The sequence below is a fragment of the Mustela lutreola genome, chromosome 6 (genome assembly GCF_030435805.1).
Source record: "Mustela lutreola isolate mMusLut2 chromosome 6, mMusLut2.pri, whole genome shotgun sequence".
In the NCBI taxonomy this organism is placed as follows: Eukaryota; Metazoa; Chordata; class Mammalia; order Carnivora; family Mustelidae; genus Mustela; species Mustela lutreola.
The window spans coordinates 79,337,856-79,364,308 of record NC_081295.1 but is presented as its reverse complement, the minus strand read 5'-3'; the positions used below and the strand labels follow the sequence as shown (position 1 = coordinate 79,364,308).

General features: G+C 35.1%; 1 protein-coding gene across 5 annotated transcripts in view; it reads right to left on the bottom strand.

Annotated features, from left to right (window-relative positions):
• The window catches only part of TBC1D32 (TBC1 domain family member 32), a 248,840-nt gene that overhangs the window by 168,032 nt on the left and 54,355 nt on the right, over positions 1-26,453 (bottom strand). For 4 of the 5 annotated variants that reach the window (XM_059177703.1, XM_059177704.1, XM_059177705.1 and 1 more), the window contains 3 exons: positions 25,458-25,585; positions 9,413-9,614; positions 8,765-8,847 (listed from right to left, as the gene is read on the bottom strand). In XM_059177703.1, the coding sequence (XP_059033686.1) occupies positions 8,765-8,847; positions 9,413-9,614; positions 25,458-25,585 (413 nt within the window). The remainder of the gene's footprint in view (positions 1-8,764; positions 8,848-9,412; positions 9,615-25,457; positions 25,586-26,453) is intronic. The other variant, XM_059177706.1, reaches the window with a different exon arrangement.

The following is a 26,453-nucleotide window of genomic DNA, read 5'->3' as shown; positions in this document are numbered from 1 at the left end:
AGAAAATGGTCGAGTTTCATTCTTCTACATATAACTGCCCAGTTTTCCCAGCACCATTTATTGAAGAGATTGTCTTTTTTCCACTGTATATTTTTTCCTGTTTTGTTGAAGATTATTTGCCCATAGAGTTGAGGGTCCAGATTATATCTTTTTCTTGGTTTCATTTTTCTTCTTTCCTTTTTCAACCAACATCTTACCAATTCCTTTTTTTAAATCTTTTTAATTTTTCATTGTTATAGTCATATTTTATTTCTTTACTATATTTAACCTTATTTTTTTGTATATACATAAGTTTTTCTTGCTTTAAGGATCTGGGATACAGTTTCCTCTAACAGACAAAAATATACCTTAAATCTAGTGTATGGATTTGTTCAAGTTTCCCAGCTGATCACATTCTCTCTTATTTTTAAATTGTTTTTGTTCCTTTTTCAACCAACTTATTTTATCAATTCCTTTTCTAAAATCTTTTTTAATTTCCATCTTTATAGCAATATTCCATCCCTTCATCATATCTCCCCTTATTTTTTGTATATACAGATGTTTTTCTTTCTTTAAACTTTTGGGAGGCATTTTTTTCTAACAGAGTAACATATGCCCCAAATTTAGTATGTGGCTCCATTCTATTCCCCAGTATGATCATATTCTTTTTTTTTCTTTTCCTTTCTTTTTGCCCCGATTTTGGGTCTCTTGTTTAGTGTGTATTTTTATGGGGCTGTTGTTACCCTTTTAGCATTTTATTCTCTCATTTATCTATCCTTCTTTGGACAAAGTGACAAAATGAAAAAGCTCACCTCAAAAAAAAAAAAATAGAATAAGAGGCAGGACCAACTGGCAGGGACCTAATCAATATGGATATTAATAAGATGTAGGAACTAGAGTTCATAATGACAATTATAAAGATAATAGTTGGGCTTGAAAAAAGCATAAAAGATACTAAAGAATCCCCTTTTGAAGATATAAAAGAACTAAAATCTAACCAAGTTGAAATTAAAAAGGCTATTAACAACATGCAATAAAAAATGGAGGCACTAACTGCTAGGATAAATGAGGCAGAAGGGAGAATCAGGGATACAGAACAACAAATGATGGAGAATAGAAGCTGAGATAAAAGAGAAGTGGATCATGAGGGGAGATTCAAGAGATAAGTGACACCATAAGACAAAACAATATTGGAATATTTGGGATCCAAGAAGAAGAAGAAAAAGAGAGAGGGGGCAGAAGGAATACTAGAGCAAATTATAGTGGAAAACTTCCCTAATTTGGGGAAGGAAGCAGACATCAAAACCCAAGAGGCACAGAGAACCCCTCTCAAAATCAATAAAAATAGATCAACACCCCGTCATATAATAGTAAAACTTAAAAGTCTCAGAGACAAAGAGAAAATCCTAAAAGCCCCTCAGGACAAGAAGTCTGCAACCTACGATGGTAGAAACCTTAGATTCACAGCAGTCCACAGACACCTGGTAGGCCAGAAAGAACCGGCATGATATATTCAGGGCACTAAATGAGAAAAATATGCATCTAAGAATACTATATCCAGCTAGGCTGATTATAGTAGGAGAGAAAAAAAGAGAACAAAAATGGGGAGAGAAAAAGAAAACAAAAATGGGGAGAGAAAAAAATCTTCCAAGACCAAAAATAAAAAAATAAAAAAATAAAAAAATAAACCCTAAAAGATTTGCAAACACCAAGCCAGCCTTATACAGCCCTATAGGAAATACTGAAAGGGGTCCTTTAAACAAAGAGAGAGCCCAAAAGTAACACAGATCATAAAGGAACAGAGATAATATACACTAACACTAACAGTCACCTTACAGGGAATACAAGAGCACTAAATTCATATATTTCAATAGTTACCCTGAATGTAAATGGGATAAATGTCCCAATCAAAAGACACAGGGTATCAGATTGGATTAAAAAACAAGACCCATCAATACACTATCTGCAAGAGACTCATTTTAAATCCAAAGACACCTCAGGATTGAAAGTGAGGGGGTCGTAAACCATTTACCACACTAATGGACATCAAAAGAAAGATGGGGTAGCAATCCTTATATCAGACACATTAGATTTTAAACCAAAACTATAGTAAGAGATGAGGAAGAACACTATTATCATATTTAAGGAGTCTATCCAACAAGAAGATCTTACAATTTTAAATATCTATGCCCCTAACATGGGAGTAGCCAATTATATAAGCCAGTTAATAACAAAATCAAAGAAACACATCAACAATAATAAAATAATATTAGGGGAATTTAACACCCCCTTCAATGAAATAGAGACAGATCATCTGAGCAAAAGATCAACAAGGAAATAGGCTTTAAATGACACATTGGATCAAATGGAAGTCACATATATATTCAGAACATTCCATCTCAAAGCTACAGAATACACATCCTTTGCTAGTGTACATGGAAAATTCTCCAGAATAGATCACATCCTGGGTCACAAATCAGGTCTCAGCTGGTACCAAAACATTGGGATCATTTCCTGAACATTTTTGGACCACAATGCTTTCAAACTAGAACATAAACACAAGAGGAAAATTGGAAAGAATTCAAATAAATGGAGGACAAAGAGCATCCTACTAAAGAATGAATGGATCAACCAGGAAATTAAAGAAGAATTTTTAAAAATTCACAGAAACAAATGAAAATGCAAACACAACTGTCCAAAGTCTTTGGGATGCAGCAAAGGCAATCCTAAGAGGAAAATATATAACAATACAAGCCTTTCTCAAGAAAAAAGAAAGGTCTCAATTATACAACCTAAGTCTGCACCTAAAGAAGCTGGAGAAAGAACAAAAAAATAAAGCCTAACCCCAGAAGGACAAGAGAAATAATAAAGATTGCGGCAGATACCAATGAAGTGGAAACCAAAAGAACAGTAGAACAGATCAACAAAAGTAGGAACTGGTTCTTTGACAGAAAGAATAAGACTGATAAACCCATGGCCAGACTTATCAAAAAGAAAAGGACCCAAATTGTCAAAATCATGAATGAAAGAGGAAAGATCAAAACCAACACTAAAGAAATACAAACAATAATAAAAACATATTATGAGCAACTATATGCCAGCATATTCGAAAATATGGAAGAAATGGATGCATTCCTAAAGACATACAACTACCAAAACTGAATCAGGAAGAAATAGAAAACCTGAACAAACCCAAAACCAGTAAGGAAATTTAAGCAGTCTTTAAAAATCTCCCAAGAAACAAGAGCTCAGGGCCAGATGGCTTCCCAGGGGAATTCTAACAAACATTTAAAGAAGAATTAATAACTATTTTCTCTTGAAACTGTTCAAAAAAAAAAAAAAAAAAAAAAACAGAAATGGAAGGAAACTTCCAAACTAATTTTATGAGGCCTACATGACTTTGATCCCAAAACCAGACAAAGACCCCATCAAAAAGGAGAATTACAGATCAATATCCCTGATGAACACAGATGCAAAAATTCTCACCAAAATACTAGCTAATAGGATCCAACAGTACATTAAAAGGATTACTCACCACAACCAAATGGGATTTATTCCTGGGCTGCAAGGATGGTTCAACATCCACAAATCAATCAATGTTATACAATATACTAATAAAAGAAAGGACAAGAACCATATGATACCCTTAATAGATGCTGAGAAAACATTTGACGAATTATAGCACTCTTGATGAAAGAGTGTAGGGATAGTGGGTACATACCTTAATATCACAAAAGCCATCTATGAAAAACCTAAGCAAATATCACTCTCAATGGGGAAAAACAGAGATTTTCCCCTAAGGTCAGGAACACGGTGGGAAAGTCCACTTTCACCACTGCTATTCAACATAGTACTAGAAATCCTAGCCTCAGCAATCACACAACAAAAAGAAACAAAAGGCATCCAAATCAGCAAAGAAGTCAAACTCTCACTCTTTGTAGATGATATGATACTTTACATGGAAAATCCAAAAGACTCCACTCCAAAACACTAGAACCCATACAGGAATTCAGGAATTCAGTAAAGTATTATATAAAATTATGTAAATATAAAATCAATGCAAAGAAATCAGTTGTATTTCTATACAACAACAAAACAGAAAAAAGAGAAATTAAGGAGTAGATTTCATTTACAACTACACCCAAAACTGTAATATACCTAGGAATAAATCTAACCAAAGAGGCAAAGAATCTGTAGTCAGAAAACTATAGAATAATCATGAAAGAAATTGAGGAAGACACAAAGAAACGGGAAAATGTTCCATGTTCATGGATTGGAAGAATAAATATTATGACAATGTCCATGCTACCTAGAGCAATGTTTAATGCAATCCCTACCAAAATACCATCAACTTTTTTCAAGGAAATGGAACAAATAATCTTAAAATTTAAATATAACCAGAAAAGACCCCAAATATCCAGAAGAATGTTGAAAAAGAAAACCAAAGCTGGCAGCATCACATTTCTAGACTTCAAGTTCTATTACAAAGCTGTCACCATCAAAACAGTATGGTACTGGCACAAAAACAGACACACAGATCAATGGAACAGACTAGAGAGCCCAGAAATGGACCGTCAAATCTATGGTAAACCAAACTTCAACAAAGCAGTAAAGAATGTCCAATGGAAAAAAGACAGTCTCTTCACAAATGATGTTGCAGAAATTGGGACAGCCACACGCAGAAGAATGAAACTGGACCACTTCCTTATACCACGCAAAAAACAGACTCAAAGTGAACGAAAGACCTGAACATGAGACAGGGATTCATCAAAATCCTTGAGGAGAACACAGGCAACAACCTCTTTGACCTCAGCTCCAACAACTTTTTCCTAGACACATCGCTAAAGACAAGGGAAGCAAGGGCAAAAATGAACAACTGGGACTTCATCAAAATAAAAAGCTTTTGCACAGAAAAGGAAACAATCAACAAAACCAAAAGACAACTGACAGAATGGGAGAAGACATTAGCAAATGACATATGAGACAAAGGACTAGTATCCAAAGTATCCAAATCTATAAGGAACTTATCAAACTCAACAGCCAAAGAACAAATAATCCAATCAAGAAATGGGAAGAGGACATGAACAGACATTTCTGCAAAGAAGACATCCAAATGACCAAATGACACATGAAAAAGTGCTCAACATCTCTTGGCATCAAGGAAATACAAATCAAGACCTCAATGAGATACCACCAGTCAGAATGGCTAAAATTAACAAGTCAGGAAACGACAGGTGTGATAAGGATGCAGAGAAAGGGGAAGAGAAAGGGAACCCTCCTACACTGTTGGTGGGAATGCAAGCTAGTGTACCCACTCTGGAAAACAATATGGAGGTTTCTCAAAAAGTTGAAAATAGAACTACCCTATAACCCAGTAATTGCACTATTGGGCATTTACCCAAAGATACAACAAAGGTAGTGATATGAAGTGGCACATGCACCCCAATGTTTATAGCAGCAATGTCTACAATAGCCAATCTATGGAAAGAGCCTAGATGTCCATCAACAGATGAATGAATAAAGAAGATGTGATATATATATATCACACATATACATACACACACATATACATACAGTGGAATATTATGTAGCCATCAAAAACTGAAATCTTGCCATTTGCAACGATATGGATGGAAAAGAGGGTATTATGCTAAGTGAAATAAGTCAATCTGAGAAAGACAATTATCAGATGATCTCACTGATATGAGGAATTTGAGAAAAAAGAGGATCACAGGGAAAGGGAGGGGAAAATGAAACAAGATGAAACCAGAGAGGGAGACAAACCATTAGAGACTCTTAATCTTCGGAAACAAACTGAGGGTTGCTGGAGTGGAGGAGGGCAGGAGGGATGGGGTGGCTGGGTGATGAACACTGGGGAGGGCATGTGCTATGGTGAGCACTGTGAATTATGTAAAATTGATGAATCACAGGCCTATACCCTTGAAACAAGTAATATATGTTAATTAAAATAAAATAAAATAGTATTACATATAATGAAATGCTTCTGCATGTATAACACAGGCTCTAAAAGTGGGGCTTTGGCAATCCATAAGCCTAGGGCAACAGGAAGCCACAGACAGAGCCTCATTTCTAGAAATGAACACATGATCAATTTATTTTTTAGTTCTTTAGTTCTATCTGTGATATTTACATCATCACTGACAGGAGCCTCAAAATTCCAACACAATATTTATTTAAAATATGACTATAAAAAGAAAAAAAACATTAAACTGCACAGGAAGAAATGAACAGAAAAACTTAAGTAGGGAGAAACAGTAAGGGAAGAGGAGAAAAGTAGGGAAGGAAACAAACAAATAAAGATTCTCTTAATTCCACTACTAGGTATTTACCCAAAAAAATACAAAAACGCTAATTTAAAAAGATATATACCCTATGTGTATAGCAGCATTATTTACAATAGCTAAACACAGAAGCAGTTAAAGTGTCTATCATTAGACGAAAGAAGAAGAGTGGTATATAAGTGTGCATGTGTGTGGTCTGTGTGTATATATATATGTGTGCATACACACACATAATGGAATAGTACTTAGCCATAAAAGAGAATGAAATCATGCTATTTTCAATAACATGGATGGAGCTACAAAGTACAATGCTAAGTGAAATATGACAGCTGGAAAAAGACAAATACCACGTAATTTTGCTCATATGTGGAATTTAAGAAACAAAACAAATGAAAAAGGACAAACCAAAAAGCAGACTCTTAACTCTAGAGAACAAACAGATGGTTACCAGAGGGGAGATGGGTGGGGTGATGGGTGAAATAGCTGAAGGGATTTAAGAGTACACTTACCATGATGAGTACTGAGTAATGTATGGAACTGGTAAATCACTATATTGAATACCTTAAACTAATATAACACTCACTATATGTTAATTAAACTGGAATTTTTTTTTAAAGGAAAAGAAACATATTAGGAATCTGCTATGTACTGGCATTAGGATACTCTAGTTAACTAACACAGATGGTTTTACACTCAAGTTTAACCAAATTATGAAGGAACAAATAATGTCTATGTCATACTGACTTCTCAATTAACACAAAAGAACAGGAGACATTCAACTCTATGAGCTAACGGAACTCTGATGATGAAAATGAAATTAATAGTTCTGACTCTATATAGTATCAAAAACTCTATAAAATATTTTATTTCTAAGACTTTAATATCATATTTTGAGAGATCCTCCCTTTCCCCCAGAATCAAGTTTCTACACGAAACACATTCCCCAGTTTAACACTGCTTGACCCTCCTAATCATTAACTCCTCGCCTAGAAGGGACTCAGGAGATTTGTGGAATAACCTCAGAATGCCTAGCTAAGCAATGACTCTCTCTCAGTCTACTTGTTTGTGATCCAGTTACCTGGAGGAAACACACATTCTCCTCTGTTCTACTATGTAGTTAAGTTTGATCTTTGTAAGCTCTGCTTTAGAGGGAAGCCTACAGCTGTCCACAGCCAATATGACAGAAGGGTAATCTAACTCTTGAGATTTTAGGAACCCTCTGTTATTCAGTGTTTTGATTTGTTTGACTTCTTTATCATTATTACTCAGTTCACAACTTAGGAGGGAAGAAGTGGCATATAATTTATTAGCTCCTTCACATTTTAACTTCAGAATCTAAAAATATCACTGAGAGTAAAATGTATTAACTACATTAATCATGTTCCCTCTTCTAGCCTATTGACCATATTATTTCTGCCATCTGAAATAATGTTCAGTATTTAGTCAATTAACATCTATTCTCTTTAACTTCTATGGAAAGTGAGTTCTTATGGAAAGATTTCCCCACAACTTCTTATGGAAAGATTCCCCCACAAGGTGCCTCCCAATGGATCCCACATGGCCCCACAATATAAATTTAGCATACTATATTACCATGTTGTATTTATTTATTCTACAGGACACAGTAAGCTCTTAAGGCATACAGGTATCCCCAAGAAATGAAAGCACTTGGTCCAATATATAGTGGAATGAATTAGAAAATGAATGCATAAATGAAATGAAAAATGACAAATCATAGAAGATTTCAAAGAAAGCAGATCTGGGGTGCCCAGGTGGCTTAGTCAGTTAAGCAGGGGCCTTAGCCTCAGATCATGGTCTCAAGTCTTGTCATGGAGCCCACGTCAGGCTCCCTGCTTAGTGGGGAGTCTGCTTCTCCCTCTGCCACCCCCACCACCCATCCCCATTCCTCTGTTCTATCTCTTTCTTAAATACATAAATAAAATCTTTTTTAAAAAAGAAAAGAAAAGAAAACATCTAACAATTACCTCAAAAATTGCAGAAATGTTCTCCTCTCCTCTCTCCCACACACATACGAAATGGCAATGGTTTTAATTTTGTGACAACTATCAGTAAAAATTTTAGCTGATTTTTACAGAAGAATTAACTATTTGTTAAACCATTATACTGTTAAGGAAATGAAAAAGACTTTTTGTTTGACTTCTTTAAACTATATCTACCTGAAATGCTATTTTTTAATTTTTCTTAAGAATATCCCTTAAAGCAAGTATTAAGTAATGCTAGATATAAAGTACAAGTATGACATGATCTTTAAAGTTCCCCCACATGTAATTTTCCTTAATCCTATACATATACATTTTCCTTCCTGTATTTTTTTTTTTTTAGTTTTTATTTCAATCCAATTAATTAATATACAGTGTGATATTAGTTTCAGGTGCATTTTTGCTACACTATTCAATTACATTCTCATTTAAATTATTTCAGCAAATGTAGAAAAACAGGTAAGTTTAGTCAATTGTGCTTACATGTTTTGGGATTCCTGGTTTACCGAAGAAACAGAATCCAAACCCTTTACTGGAATAGGAATTCTTTCTGATAGCAAACTTGTCTAAAATACAACAGATTACATTATTTTTTATTGACAGCATTATTCATAAGATCTCATGATACATTTTTACAGTTGATCCTTAATATAATTAAAATTAAATTACCTTCAAATTTTAAGTTATTTGGTTTTTAATTATATATCATCTAAAATTATTTTTAAATGAAGTATATAAATGTGGGAAAAAAGGCTTAGTACTGAAACATACTACATTTGACTCTTGCTACATTATAATCTCCAGTGTCCATAACAAATCCCCAGCTGCACATAAAAATCGCTCAGAAATAGCTTCCGAAAAAGAATGTCAGTTTATACAAAGATAATTATCTAATGTTTCTTCTACCAAGAGAAAAGACTTTGAAGTGCCCAGTTTGGTCCTAGAACTTTGCCCTCACAGGAAATGAGGTGAAGTCATCCTGTACCAAATTAAAAAGCATTATGTTCCCTAGAGTACTGTGATGCTAAGAAAATCATATTTGCCCCAGTAAAAGATTAAAACTGCATTACAATAGTGACTATATTTGAAATAAAGATTTGCAGAGAGGAGAAAAAGATTGAAATTTCTTACCTTCTTCCATGCCTTTGCTATAGACTCATGCAAACAATAAGGAATTAACACCTGTAAGCCTTCACATGTACCATATATTTGACGACACACAGAAATAAAAGCTCCTTTAACCACAGGCAACATTTCCGATCCAGAAAAAATAGAAATATCGCCATCAAGAAGTTTTTTCGAAAATTGGGCAATTATATGAGCACCTGTAGGGCTAAAACACAACAGACTAAAAGTGATTCCAAGGTTATAAATCATAACCTCTTAAAGTGCTACCAAAAAGTCTAGCCATATCACAAACTTTGCATTTGCTTGGCTCCTCTTTAGTTCTCTAGCTGTTCTCTAACATGTCAACATTAGCGTTCCCACACATGTACAGATAACTGTCTAATAAGGAGAGCAGTTTCAGGAGACAAGAGGAAGGAATACACAGATTGAAAAAAGCAAAATTATACACTTAAAAAGCTACAGACATCATGGGCCCAGGGCCATATGTAACTTCACTTGATTGTAGTAAAAACATAATTCTGAGCTCCCATGTCATTAATAGGACATAGCCCCTTTATTTCAGAGGCTGGGACACTTTAACAGTAATAATAAGAAAATCATAGTAAATACTTAATATTCCAGGCATTGTTCTAAGTATTTTAGATGTATTAACTCATTTAATGCTTACACTAACCCTATGAAGTAAATATATTCTTCATTTTTTTAACAGGTAATATAGTTAAAGCTTACAGGAGTTCAATAACTTTAAAAATATCATATAGCTAATAAGAAGTGGAGCCTGGACTCAAATCCAGCGTATCTAGCTCCAGAGCAGCACACGTTACAGTCAGCTACGGATAGGACAGGATTCTGACTCTCCATGTACCTCCACCCATCTTCCATAGTTCCTACATTTTACCAATCTTGTTTTATCTATTCCCTGACCTTTGCCTCTACCCACCTCTACTGGAATATTATAGGTTAAATGTCAAATAGTGATTAAGGTTTCTATGTTATACGCTAATACCCCAACTAACAAAACTATAATTTTTAATATTATCTGATAATTCACCTATATCAAGATTCTCCTGATTAGGTACTCCTTATAACCAGATTTGTATAAATCAAAATTCAAACAAGTTTCACAGAGTACATTAAGTTACTGTGACCATTTAGGCCCCCTATTTTCTTTCATAACCATGCCATTAATTTGGAGAAGTGACATATTTTTCCTATCCATTCTTTATTTGCATAATTGCTTCACCATGCTGTCACTTAATGTGTTCCTCTACTTTTCCATATTTCCATAATTGATAATTATATCTAGAGGTTTAAAGTTCAATTTCTTTTTTCTTGGCCGAACAACTTCATAACTGGTTGCTACTGTGTACCTCCAACTGCATCACTTCATTAGATACAGATCTGGTTGTCCCATTTTTTTTTTTCTTTTGGTTGTCCCATTTTTAATAGTACTAAAAAATCAACTGGTCAGATGGTATGAGCCTGAACTCTCCAGTGGGAAGTTCTCCCCACATCAAGCCTTTAACCTAATGGTTTTAGCACCAATTCATGATAACTTCCTAAATCAACTATTTCATTAGGAGTTACCAAATGATGATTTTTAATTTTTTCTACAAAGAACTTTATCCTCAGTAACTTAAGAGTTATATTAAATACAGTTTGTACAGGGGCACCTGCGTGGCATAGTCAGTTGTGTCCAACTCTTGGTTTTAGCTCAGGTCAGGAGATGGAGCCCTGCATTGTGCTCCAAGCTCAGCACAGACTCAGCCTGAGATTCTCTCTCACTCTCTCTGCTCCTCACACTCATACTCATGCTTGCACACTCCCTGTAATCAACAAAAATACTTAAAAAAAAAATAGAGTTTGACAGGAAATTGAAAAAAAGAATCTGAACATTTCTAATCAATTTGAAAAATGATGAGTCAGTGTCTTCACAACCTTAATGGATAACTGACAATGTTTTTTTTTTTTTAATTTTAGTGTATTTTTTAAATTATTTTTGTATGCTTTATGTATGTCAACATTAAAGTCTTTTTTTTTTTCCTTTAAGATTTACTTATTTATTTGACAGAGAGAGACACAGCAAAAGAGAGAACACAGGAAGTGGGAGTGCAAGAGGAAGAAGCAGACTTCCTGCCAAGCAGGGAGCCCGATGCAGGGCTCAATCTTAGGACTCTGGAATCATGATCTGAGCCAAAGACTGAGCCACCCCGATGCAGGGCTCAATCTTAGGACTCTGGAATCATGATCTGAGCCAAAGACTGAGCCACCCAGGTGCCCCTAAAGTCTTTTTTTTTTAAAGATTTTATTGATTTATTTGACAGACAGAGATCACAAGTAGGCAGAGAGGCAGGCAGAGAGAGAGGGAAGCAGGCTCCCTGCTGAGCAGAGAGTCCGATGTGGGGCTCGATCCCAGGACCCTGAGATCATGACCTGGGCCAAAGGCAGAGGCTTAACCCTCTGAGCCACCCAGGCGCTCTAAAGTCATTTTTTTAATCCTCAAATTATCCACCTTAAACCAGTAGGAGGCCCCTTCTGGTAGCCTGGGGGTACTTTTGACCATATGTCTTTAGTCTTAGATAATTTCCTTACTTTCTAGAATGGTAAGATATCTCAGGATCACCTTGTATATTTCCCAGCCCAATCCAGAAACAACTACCTTCAAGGATCCCTTCCTCCTCTTGCAAGATAAAACAACAATAACAAAAATTTAGATATTTAGAGACCACAACCTCGGTGCCAACTCATTGCTAAGGGGTTGTCATTATTTGTAGGTCTCTTCAGTGGTACTTCTGAGAAAAGCATAAGAAAAATAAATTAATACTTATATTTCCATTATGAATTTAAAATTCAAGTTTAACTTCTTTAATTCTCTATTCTAATTCCTTATGATGCTCATTATTTATTTGCTTTATTTTAGAGTATGTTCATAATAGTTTCAAAACATACTGATAGCAGTTTAAGATTACTTTAAGAATTTTTTCTTTCAACCTTATGATGTATTCCACTAGAAATGTTCAAATCAGGTCACTTAAGGTAATTCTTTTCACTGCAAGGGTAGGTCACTAACTTGTTTGGTGGTTAAATTCAATTATTCCTATTTGTCTGAATTTCTTTGAAATGCGAATTTTTCTTTTTTATTTAACTATTACATTTAGCATATAAAACAGCTACATGATTCTGAAGTCAAATTTAGGTACAATGGAGGTATAACCCATATATCTTCCATCTCTACTTCCCTATCCACATGTTCTTCTCTCTTCCTCTAAAACTTCCTTTTCAGTTTACCTTTTTACCACTCCTTTTGAAAAATATCAGTATTTTATTTATTCATATTCCCTTCCATTATATAAAAGGTAGCATTCTAAAACATCCTTTAGTGTTTCATTTGTTCACTTGGATATCCTGAAGATAACTCCGCAGCAATACATATAAAAATTCCATGTTCCCATTGCACAGCTGCTAAGTGCTCCTTTGTGCAAACACAATTTAATCAATCAGCCTCTCATTATTGGAAATTTTTGATGATTCCTGTCTTTTACCAATATAAATAATTAATCAGAAACAACCATAGCACAATGGTGATTCCAAAAAACTGATAGTTAATGTCTTATCTATTTAATGTAATCTGTCCACTCTGTTCAAGATAAGGGAAACTAATGAAATCATTGAACACATCAAAAACTAATGATGTACTATAAGTTGGCTAACTGAACATAATAAAAAAATTTTTAAATTTTTAAAAATTAAAAACAGAAATACTAATAATTGGGGAAAAATTCACTACATAACTGCATATCTATATAGCAAAAAAAAAAAAAAAAACACTGAAATAGGGAAGTGATAAACAATAAAAAGAAACCTTAAAACTCAAAACACAAAGTTAGTCTTCTTCATTTACAAAAGAATTGTTATCTATATAGAAAAAGACTTCCAGTTTGAATATGGTAGATTGACATATGTTCACATCTACACCCTCTTGACATACTAAAATGCAAAAGTGAAGGGAATTTTCAGAAGGCTTTTACAGTTGTCAAGGAAAAAAGAAAGGATGTGACAGTAACAATGTTTTGGCATCTAGAAAGTAGAAAGAAAGAAGTAACTCAGAACCTGGAAAAACTGAATGATCAGCCACAATATAGAAAACACAACACAATTTATTTCACAGAACTTCTCAAAAAAGTCCAATTGGTGGTAGCAACTATCTCTGGAATTAGGGGTAGACATGGGACTGAAAATAGAAGAGCTGACATCTAAAAGTCAACTTAAAAAGAAGTCTGACAAGCCTCCCTTCCACATTCCATGTAGCCATCCCACTGTATCTTTTGGAAAGTAGGCAAAGATCAAGAACAGTTTAGAGTACCACAGGGTTAAATCAAAACTTATACAGTAAAACTTGAATACCATTTTCTCCACTCAGTCATCTTTTTCTGCTAGGCTTTTACTCTCTGTAGACAGCTAGCTATAGGAGCCTTCTCTATGGAATATGACAAGAACAAAGACTACAGAGGCCAATATGAGAGGTTCCCCAAACAAATCCATGACAAAATGCCCTGACAGCAAAGGCCACAAGTAATGAGGTCCCACAGTTTTCCCACAGTAATGAGGTTCCTACACAGTTTTCAAACAGCTATTTACCAACTTTTAAGTATCTGAAGAAATCTCTCATCTAAAATCTGAAGTTAAGAAAACAAATAGAAAAATCAATGTGCAAGGAAAAAAGAAAATGAAAAATGAGAACTTTGTATCTTCATGCTTGTAAAAGAATTTAAACTCATGAAGCAAGAAAGAATAAGATAGTAGAATAAGAATGTTCTCTTATAGAAAAAATATAACTTAAGAAATGCAAATCTCAATCTGAATCTAATTTCCTCAGAAAATAAATCTGAGGAAATTTCTTAGATGGTAAGAAACTTAAAAAGCAAGCTCCTAGAGGGGGTGATCCAAGGTAGTGGTAGGAAAAGTCCTCCTCCCATCAACACACCCAATCTACAGCTACCTAAGATCATTCTCCTGTGCAGAGAGATCTAAAAACTAAATGCACTGATTCTCACAACAAAGGATAAAAGGATCATATCAAAACAGGAGAAGTAGAGACAGTCTCCCAAAAAACACCCATTCATGACATGGCAACACACAACAAGAAGGGATCTCACCACACAGATGCATCTCCCAGAGGAGAAAAAGGTTGGTCCCCCACATTGGTGACCCCACTCTTAGGATGTACATCAGAGAAATAAACCCACAGAACACCCGGCTTGAAAAAAACAAAAAAACTAACACCAGGGAGTCTTCAAGTGCTATAAAGAAACAGACTCCCCTCTTAGAGGGATTGTGGTCTCCTCCAAGACCTAGCAAAGAAACAGTAGTCTGGAAAGGCCCCTAGACTGTATGTAAAAGAGACTCATTTGCTAATGTGGGGGCACTGGCCAGAGAGGCAGGAGACAGAGACAAATGAGGATGGTAGATGACACAGATGCACTCTCCACGTGGCCTACTAGCAGGGCTACCACCACCTTGCTGGTACAGCAGGCATGAGCTTTTGTGGTACTTGCTGAGTCCAGGTGGAGAGTTGCAGTACTCCCCAACTTCCCAGCTGGAACATGAGCATGAACTGTCAGGCCAGTCTCCTATTCCCATCCTAAAGCCAGAATACAGACAAGGCACTCTCCTGTTCCATTACAGAAGCCCATGGAAACATACATTCCTATTTTCCTGTTGTCTTTCTAAAGCAGCTAAGTGTGCCCTGTTCTCTACACCTTCTAACTGTCTTGCTCAAGGCAGCAGATGGACACAATCCACACTCCTTGAGGGCTGACTCTCCAGAGCTCCACCAGATTATAACAACTGGAAAGACTTTTCTTGGCAGGCCATCAATCCCAGGGCCCTGCACAAACAGCAAACTGAAACAATCCCAGTCTTCTGTGAAAAAGGCCCATTTACTCAGCCTTATAGCTCTAGCCTCAGGAACAGACCTCAGGTTTCCCACAATCAAGAGGCTACGGAGGCACTCCAAGGGAACAAAAGCAGGGAAACACCATCCTCACACACCCCTTTGGCCTCACTACAGCTGAATAAGACTTCCCAGAGAAGATCATATACATTCACCTGGAACTCAGATTTTTGCGACTCACACTCAGGGAAAATCTCCATATCTGACCTGGAGGCCAGCAATGATTACAAATGTGACCTCAGAGGACTAAATATATTTGCACACTTTCAAAGCTGGCCTGAGGGTCTCGCTTTTAATCAGACTGAAACTGGGTGCTATGATCCCCTTCGATCATGGATAGGCCTTGGAAAGCCCTCAAAAAGGGGGCATATTTATAATAAACCAGACAACTGAGATAATCACAAAGGTCTGAAAGACAACCAAGAGCCAGGACAAGGTTGAACAAGTGATCCATCACCTATTCAAGGCTACTGTTTGAAGACTGAGAAAAGTGCCTGCATTTCACCTAATACATAGAAAAAAACAGAGCCAAGCCAAATTAGGAAACAGAAGAAACAAACAAACAAAAAACCAAAACCTCAGAAAATGATATAGAGATAAGTACCTGATTTAAAAAAATTCAAATTAATGGTCATAGAGATGATCACTGAAATCAGAAGAATGGATAAACACAGAACCTCAATAAAGAGACAGAACACATAACAAAGTACCAAGCAAAAGTCAAAGACCCAAAAAACACAAAAACTGGACTGGAAAATATACTAGAGGTGTTGAACAGAACACTGGACAAAACATAAAATAGATCAGAAAGCTGAAAGACAAAGCAATGAAATACACCAGGATATAGTAAGAAAAAAAAATTAAATAAAGATAACCTAAGGAATCATGGGACAACATCAAACAGAATAAAATTCAAATTCACATTATAAGGGTCCTAGAAGGAAAAGAGAAAAAGGTGCAGAAAACTTATTGGTAGAAATAATGACTGAAAACATCCCCAACCTAGGAAAGAAAATAGGCATCAAGGTCTAGGAAACCCAGAGTTCCAAACAAGATGAACCCAAAGAGAGATACACCAAGACACATAATTAAAATGTTAAAAGTTTCAAAGTTAAAGAGAGAATCTTAAAAGCAGCAAGAATAAAACAAATTGTTATTTGTTTTATAAATGAACAAGGGAAACCCTATAAGCATATCGTAGATTTCTCAACAGAAACTTGGCATGCTATACGTGACATAGCATACCCAAATTCCTGAAAGGAAAAAACTTCCAAATAAGAATACTCTACTGGGCAAGGTTATCATTCAGAATTGAAGATAAAGGATTTCCAAACAGGCAAAACTAAAGGAGCTCATCACTACTAAACTAGCCTTGCAAGAAACCTTAAAGGGACTTTTTAAAGCTGGGGGGAAAAAATGGCACTAATTGCAAAATATATGAAAGTAAAAATCTCACTAGGAAAGGTATAGATAAAGTTAGAATTCTAACTTCTAAAGCTACTAAAAAGGCAAAACACAAAAGTAGTGAAATTAATTACAATAATTAGTTACAGGATACATAAAATAACAAGTTGTAAAAAGTTGAATCAAGGGGTGCGTGGGTGGCTCAGTTAAGCATATGGCTCTTGATTTCAGTTCAGGTCTTGATCTCAGGGTCGTGAGTTCAAGTGCCACACTGGGCTCCACGCTGGACGTGGAACCTACTCAAAAAAAAGAAAGAAAGAAAGAAAGAAAGAAAGAAAGAAAGAAAGAAAGAAAGAATAAAAGGATATGTGCTTTAAAAAAAAGTTGACATCAAAAACATAAAATATGGTAGAGAAGTAAAAATGTAGAGTTTTGGAATATGTTCAAATTTAAGTTTCTATCAATTTAAAATAGATAACTATATACATAGGATGATATATGTGAACCTTACAATAACCACAAAGTCTGAAATAAATGACAGGGGGGTATTACATAATGATAAAGGGGTCAGTCTAGCACAAAGATATAACATAAATATATGAACCCAACATAAAAGCACCAAAGCATATAAAGCAAATATTAAGAGACCGAAGAAGAGAAACTGATAGTAATACAATAATAGTAGGGGATTTTAACATCACAGTTATTACAGATCATCTAGACAGAAAAGCAGTAAAGAAATAATTGGATTAAATAATACATTTAACCAGATGGACTTAATAGCTCTATACATGTGTATATGTATACATATATATGTATATAAACACACACGTGCACACACATACAACATTCCATCCAAAATTCAGAATACACCTTCTTCTCAAGTGTACATGGAGCATCCTCCAAGACAGATAACACGTTAGGCCACAAAGCAAGTGTCAATGAATAAGAGTTAAATAGTATCAAGCATCTTTTCCAACCCTAAAGGTATGAAACTAGAAATCAATTACAAAAGGGAATTGGAAAAACTATAATTATGTGGAGATTAGCATGTCACCAAACTACTATGTCACAGAAGAAATCAAAGATGGAAAAATACCTAGAGACAAATGAAAACAGAAATATAACACACCAAAATCTGGGATACAATAAATGTAGTTCTAAGAAGAAATTCATAGCAATACTCAACTCTCTCAAGAAATAGGAACTATCAAACAATTCCACTTTATACCTAAAGGAACTAGGGGAGAAAAAAAGGAAGGCCTAAGTTAGAAGAAAGTAATAAAGATCAGATCAAAAATAAATCAAGACTAAAAAAGTGATAGAAAATATGAACGAACTTAAGAGTTGGTTCTTTGAAAAGATAAATAAAATTGAAAAGCTATTAAATAAACTCATCAAGAGAAAGAGAGCTCAAATAATCAGAAATAAAGTAATACAATGGGATCATAAGTGACTACTACAAACAATTATAAACCAACATATTGGACAATGTAGGAAAAAAAATGGAAAAACTCCTAGAAACAATCTCCCAAGTCTGAATCATGAAATAGAAAAAATGAACAGACTGATTGCTAAAACTGAACTAGTATCAAAAACCTCCCAAACAAACCTCCAAGACCAGAAGGCTTTTCAGTGGTGAATTCTACCAAACATTCAAAGATTTAATACATATTCTTTCTAAAGTCCTCCGAAAAGATGCAGAGAAAGGAAAGCTTCCAAATTCATTTTACGAACCAGCACTACCCTGACACCAAAACCAGACAAAGACACCACAAAAAGAAAATTACAGGCCAGGGGCGCCTGGGTGGCTCAGTGGGTTAAAGCATCTGCCTTTAGCTCAGGGTCCTGGGATCGAGCCCTGCATTGGCTGTCTGCTCAGTGAGGAGCCTGCTTCCCTCTCTCTCTCTGCCTGCCACTCTGCCTACTTGTGATCTCTCTCTGTCAAATAAATAAATAAAACCTTAAAATATGAAAGAAAGAAAGAAAGAAAAAAAGAAAATAAATTAATTAATTACAGGCCAATATCCCTAATGAACATAGATGCAAAAACTCTCAGTATCAGCAAATCAAATTCAACAATACAAGTATTATACATCATGATAAAGTGAGATTCATTCCAAGAATGCAAGGATGGTTTAACATCCACAAATCAACATGATATACTATATTAAAAAAATCAAGGATAAGAATCATATGATTATCTCAATAGATGCAGTAAAAGCACCTGATAAAATTCAACATCATCTGTTATAAAAACTATCAATTAAGCAGGTAAAGAGATACCATACCTCAACATAATAAAGGCCATAAAGGCCATATATGACAAACCCACAGCAAATATCATACTCAACAGAGAAAGCTGAGTAGGATGTCCACTCTCATCATTTATATTCAACATAATATTGGAAGTCTAAGCCACAGCAATTAGACAAGAAATAGAAATAAAAGAGATCCAAATCATAAAAGTATTAAAACTATCACTATCCACAGGCACCATGATACTACATACTAAAAACTCTAAAGACCACCAAAAAAACTGTTAGAATAAATAAATTCATTAAATCTACAGAATAGAGAATATGCAAAAATACTGTGTACCTCTATACACTAATAATGAACAAGAAAAATCAAAAAGGTAATAAGTCACATTAAAAAAAATAAACCCTAGAAATAAATTTAACCCCAGAGTAAAGACATGTATACTGAAAACTACAAAACACTGATAAAACATACTGAAGATACAAATAAATGGCAAGATATTCTGTGCTCATAAACTGGAAAATTATTAAAAAGTTAATATGACATACAGTAAAGAGTCAAGGCAACTCCTATCAAAATTCCAGTGGCATTTTTCCACAGAACAAATAGATTCCATAGAACAAATAGCAAATAGTTTGGAAACAAATAATTTCTATATAACAAATAGCAATATATAAAGGTTGTTACCAGGATAAAAGCTATCCATCAGACCAAGACAGCACCAGTTTTTTGTTTGTTTGTTTTATATATTTGAGAGAGAGAGAGAGTACAAACAAGCAGGGCACAGGACAGAAGGAGAGGGACAAGCAGACTCCCTGCTGAGCACTGAGCCTGATGCAGGGCTGGATCCCAGGATCCTGAGATCATGACCTGAGCCAAAATCAGAAACATAATGATTGAGCCATCCAGGCACTCCCAGCACCAGTCTTAAATAAAGTCAGAAAGCTTTAAAAACATTTTTTAATAAAATTAAAATTAATAGAATTTGTCCAGTACTTGAATATACAAAGGATTTAATAGGAAAGACCATATAGATGATTTAACAAAGAAATAGAAGTAAATTTTTTAAAATATGCTAAAGAAAATTATTAATTCCAGAGAAAATAAAAAGTTGTGGGAAAAAAAAGTAATCACACAGCTGGGCTGTGAAGATTACAGGTAGATACAGTATGACCCTAATGAAGGTTACTGTTCAACTGTATTGCATTACTGTTGGGCAGCAAGGAGTTGGGAGGAGAGACCCAGCTGTGTTTCTGTAAGTGGTTGGGAGGAATAGGGAGAAAGAAAACAATGGATTATCCCTTAAATTAAAAGGGATAAAAGTATTAGAAGGAACTTCTAGTATTAGATTAAAAGTATTAGAAGGATATTATCTAATGATCATCTAAAGCAGCCAAAAGTAGTTGCATTGGAGAACAAAGAAGGAACTACTCTTTTTGATACTAAGCCTTATATGTTTACTGTGTGCATAAAACACTTCAGGTCAATGAAAAAAATAAAACAAACAGAGAAATGGTATGGAAAGAAACCTTGCTATCATAAAATGAAAGCAGCCAAAACCATATCTCCATAACACAAATGAGATGCTCAAACTCAACTAGAGTCAGGTCAGATGTGGCTAAGAACATCCATGTGGTATCCATCCAGACAGGTAGTCAAAGTGGCTGAAGTCAGCACTCTGGACCAGAAAGGGCCCTCCCTCACTGGGCCATAGGCTCTAGCTATCAGGCCCTTACTCCCTAGGCAGGAAAACCCTGTCCATTTGACAAGTTTGGAAGAAAGTACCAAAGCAAGGCCAAGAATCCTCAGAAATTAAAAGTGGTTGTCAAGATAAATTCAAGAACAGCTTCTTTGTACAAAACAAAGATTAAACGGGAAAAGCTAAGGGATGGTCACTCTTGGAAATTCAACATCCCCTTCACAGATGCACCAGAAAGAGAAAGCAGAAGCAGAAAAATGATCAAACACATAACAGAAGAAAAAAAACCCTGTGCCAAAGGATGCAAGTCTTCAGCATAAAACTGTCTAGCTATCTCAATGTGGTTTTAATTTGAATCTCCCTGATGGCTAGTGATGATGAACATTTTTTCATGTGTCTGATAGCCATTTGTATGTCTTCATTGGAGAAGTGTCTGTTCATATCTTCTGCCCATTTTTTTATATGACTGTCTGTTTTGTGTGTGTTGAGTTTGAAGAGTTCTTTATAGATCCTGGATATCAACCTTTTGTCTGTACTGTCATTTGGAAATATCTTCTCCCATTCTGTGGGTTGCCTCTTTGTTTTGTTGACTGTTTCCTTTGCTGTGCAGAAGCTTTTGATCTTGATGAAATCCCAAAAGTTCATTTTTGCTTTTGTTTCCTTTGCCTTTGGAGACATATCTTGAAAGAAGTTGTTGTGGCTGATATCGAAGAGGTTACTGCCTATGTTCTCCTCTAGGATTCTGATGGATTGATATACCACCTTACACCAGTTAGAATGGCCAAAATTAGCAAGACAGGAAACAACATGTGTTGGAGAGGATGTGGAGAAAGGGGAACCCTCTTACACTCTTGGTGGGAATGCAAGTTGGTGCAGCCAATTTGGAGAAGAGTGTGGAGATTCCTCAAGAAATTAAAAATAGAGCTTCCCTATGACCCTGCAATTGCACTACTGGATATTTACCCCAAAGATACAGATGTAGTGAAAAGAAGGGCCATCTGTACCCCAAAGTTTATAGCAGCAATGGCCACAGTCACCAAACTGTGGAAAGAACCAAGATACCCTTCAATGGACGAATGGATAAGGAAGATGTGATCCATATACACTATGGAGTATTATGCCTCCATCAGAAAGGACGAATACCCAACTTTTGTAGCAACATGGACGGCACTGGAAGAGATTATGCTGAGTGAAATAAGTCAAGCAGAGAGAGTCAATTATCATATGGTTTCACTTATTTGTGGAGCATAACAAATAGTATGGAGGACAAGGGGAGATTGAGAGGAGAAGGGAGTTGAGACAAATTGGAAGGGGAGGTGAACCATGAGAGACTATGGACTCTGAAAAACAATCTGAGGGTTTTGAAGGGGCAGGGGGTGGGAGGTTGGGGGAACCAGGTGATGGGTATTAGAGAGGGCATGGATTACATGGAGCACTGGGTGTGGTTCATAAACAATGAATACTGTTACACTGAAAAGAAATAAAAAATTTAAAAATAAAAAACTGTCTAGCTAATTCCTAAGTAAAAGTTTCTAGAATAAATTACACTCTCAGGAAACATCAGGTTCTAGAAACTTTTAGAGGCAAAAAAGGCAGTCTCTACCCAGTCAAGTTACCAACCAAGTAGAAAAATAGATTTTTCCTGTCTAAGACAGGTAGGAAATCAAAAAGCTTACCTTCTATAAAACTTGTCAGGTATTTGAAGAAAACATGCATAGCACAAACTCCCTTCATGTGTGCACACTAAAAGCTAACCCTTAGTGCCTCACATATGGTAATTTGTTTAAAATTTCAACATCCCTATGAGGCAGGTGGTGATTTTCTCTAATTCACAGATGAAAAAAACCTCAGTCACAGAGAAGTGTGGTGACTGAGTAATAAAGCTGGGATGTGAACCCAAGAGGTTTAGAACCAGGACTCATGTGCCTAACCCTCATTCCATGCTCTCTCTCAACCTAATTACTATTACTGCCTTCTTCCTTCCCAAATTCACTGCCAGTACATGTTACTTTTGCAGGCAGAAAGATAATTTTTAAGTGAATTAAGTCTACAGTAAATACAATAAACAGTCACTCTCATTATACTAAATTAAAATTAAAACAAAGCCCCCCCCCCATAGCTACTGGGAGGATTAAATGGTGACCCATGTAAAGACTTTAGTCCTGTGTGATTATTTTAAGACAAAATGTACCAGATGTAAACAGACTAAAACACACATATGATGGGGTTGGGGGAGGAGACAAAAGGCAGATAAAGAGTGGCATAAAGAAAGGAAAGAGCAAGGGCAACAAATAAAAAACAATCACAAACACAGTAGATATTAATCCAACCTTATCAATAATCACTATCAACAATCTAATTACATCAATTAAAAGATTATCAGAGTAGATTAAAAAACAGGACCTAATTATGTTACTTATAGAAGCCTACTTTAAACATAAAAACAAAGATTAAAATGAATGGAAAAAGATACATCACACTGACAATCAAAAGAAAGCTGGAGTAGCTATATTAACTTCACACACATTTCACAGGAAGGAAAACTATCAGAGCAGGGCTTTATATAATAAAGGGATAATTTTTCCAAATAGACAATCCAACCAACAGGATCAAAATACACAAACCAAAAACTGAGAGAACTGCAAGGAGAAATAGATAAATCCACTTATATATTTGAAGATCAATACAATGTAACTAATTGACAGATTCAGCATGAGAAAGCTGAACTGAACACCATTAACCAACTAAATATGACTGACATCTATAGAATATTTCATCCAACAACAGCAGAATATACATTTTTCTCAAGTTCACACAAAACATTCACCAAGAATGACCACATTCAGAGCCATAAGACACCTGAAATTAAAAAGAATGCTCTCTCAGACTCATAAATATATAGGTCAAAGAAGTCTTTAGAGAAGTTTAAAATATTTTGAAGTGAAAATGAAAACACAACTTATCAAAAATTGTAAAATGAAGCAAAAGCAGTGCTTAGAGGAAAATTTATAGCACTAAATATACATGTTAAGATAGATCTAACAAGTCTTCCACCACAGGAAATTAGGAAAAGAACTAAAATCCAAGGAAGAAAAAAATAAAAATTAAGACAGAAATCAATGAAGTTCAAAACAAAACCAAAATCAACAGAGGGAAAAAAAGTTGGTCTTTTTAGGGCGCCTGGGTGGCTCAGTGGTTTAAGCCGCTGCCTTCGGCTCAGGTCATGATCTCAGGGTCCTGGGATCGAGTCCCGCATCGGGCTCTCTGCTCAGCAGGGAGCCTGCTTCCCTCTCTCTATGCCTGCCTCTCCATCTACTTGTGATTTCTCTCTGTCAAATAAATAAATAAAATCTTTAAAAAAAAAAAAAAAAAAAAGTTGGTCTTTTTAAAATATCAATAAAATTGATAAGCCTCTGGCTAAGTTAAAAATAAAACAAATTACTAATATCAGAAGAGAAAGAGGGACCACCAATATAGATCACATGGACATTAAAAGGGTAATAAAGGAATATTATAAAAAATCTATATCCACAAATTTAGTGAACAAGAAAAGTGGATCAATTCTTTGAAAGATGCAATCTGCCAAAACTCACATAAGAAATAAACAATCTGAATAAGCACATATCTAACATAAAAAATGAATCAATTAATAATCTTTCAAAACAGAAAACACCAGGCCCAAATAGGTTCACTAGTGAAGTCTATGAGACATTTAAGGAATAAATTATACCAATTCTCCACAATCTCTTCCAGAAAACAGAAAGCATTCTTTCTGTTTCTGACTCATTATGAGGGTAGCATTAGAATAGATCAAGAAAAAACAATAATATTAGAAAAAATAAAGTTTGATATCTCTCATGAGCATAGACACAAAAATCCTCAACAAAGATTAGCAAATCAAATCTAACAATATATAAAGAGAATTTTATACCACAACAAAATGGGATTTATTTTAGGTATGCAATGCTGAGTTCATTATTCAAAGATTAATATAATCCATCACAATCAAGACTTAAAAAAAAACCACTTTTTGTGGCATTATTTATGGAAGCAAAATCCTACATACAATCTGATATTAATAGGGTAAAAGTTTGAAAATATTATGGTAAGGCCATATCAAAGTACTATGGAACTATTAAAAACAGTGTTTCATTTTTTACTCATCTGGGAAGATGCTTATGGTTACACATAAGAAAACTGAATATTGTATATGATGTTATTTTTATGAAAAGGAAACAAAAATTCTGTGATTATGAATATATGTTTGATAGATCATTGTAAGTTCAGAGAAAGTCTAAAACCATAACCAAAATGTTACCATTGGTAACTAACCAGGAGATAGAACTAAGCGAGGGTAGAGAAGGAAGATGGAGAAGTTAGCCTTTCCTTTGTGTACCTTTGTGAGGTTTGACTTGAATCAGTCATGGGTGGCTTCAGAGGTCTGAAAGACTTCAAGCAGCAAAAACTTCCCATCTAGAGTGAACCCTCCTATTCTTACTTTGAAGTTGCTCACATCAAGACCTATTCTGCCTGCATATTCCATAATCCTGGTTACTACTTCAATCTGTGATCATATAATACACTGTTAGTGGCTGATCAGGAACCTAGATAGTATCTAGAATAGTTATCCTGATTTTCATTATTAACATACTGTATGACATTTTGGAAACTGTGAATCAGATTGAGAAAATATGCTAAAAATTCCAAAAACTTAAAACATAGACATATACCTTTTTTCTTCAGAGGAATTCATATTTTCTCCATAAAGTAGTAAGGTAAGTCCTTCTTCTACAGATGCAATTCTTGCCAAAATATCAGCTATATGAATTAAAGCTGTTTCAGAGCAATTTGGAGCAGCCTATACATTAAAAAGATAACAAATCATATAATGTTATGGCACGCTAACAATCCACAGACTAAAATTTAAGTGTGGTAGTGTAGTCTAATGAAGTTACATTACCACAACAAAAAGAAAATTAATGATTGGCTATGAAGTATGTCTGATTAAATGTGTCATATTCACTTATCAGGCCAGCTGATGACGCAACTACATATAGACTTTTTATCCAAACCAGTTATTATTTATTGAGACAGTTGAGAGAACTTCTGTTCTCATAACAGTTTTATATATAATTCTGTTTGACAAATGCAGTAGCACCTCTAAATCCACTTTGCCCTTTACTTCCCACTCACTGGCTCCTGAATATCTACCTTAATTTTATTATACATGGTTTCTAACACACTGTCATCATTTCTAGGGAACACCATTCCTTCATACAATTGGTTGGGTTACGAGTTATAGGTCTGAGGAAGGACATCCAATTCCATGGGCTGGCCCATGACCAATGATGTCATCTAATGGGGGATAAACTAATCATATTTCTTTATTTTAAGTGAAAATATAAAAATATCTTTGCCAGTATATAGCAAATTAGTATAAGGCAAATAATAAAAACTAGAGTCATCCTCAGATGGCTGGAGCCCATCTAGAAGCCTAAGTCTACTAGTCTACTAAGTCTACTAGTACTTATACTTTGCAACCAATATAGCCTAATCAATTCAGTGGGTTAGCATAACTAATGAGTCAGGCTTGTTCACCTGAACATTTCCTTATTATATTAGGCATTTATTATATAGTCTATTATTTTCACATTAAATACCTTTCTTAAAAAAAAAAAAAAAAAAAAAAAAAACTTTTGCCTGGAATACTTTCCTTCTCTCATATA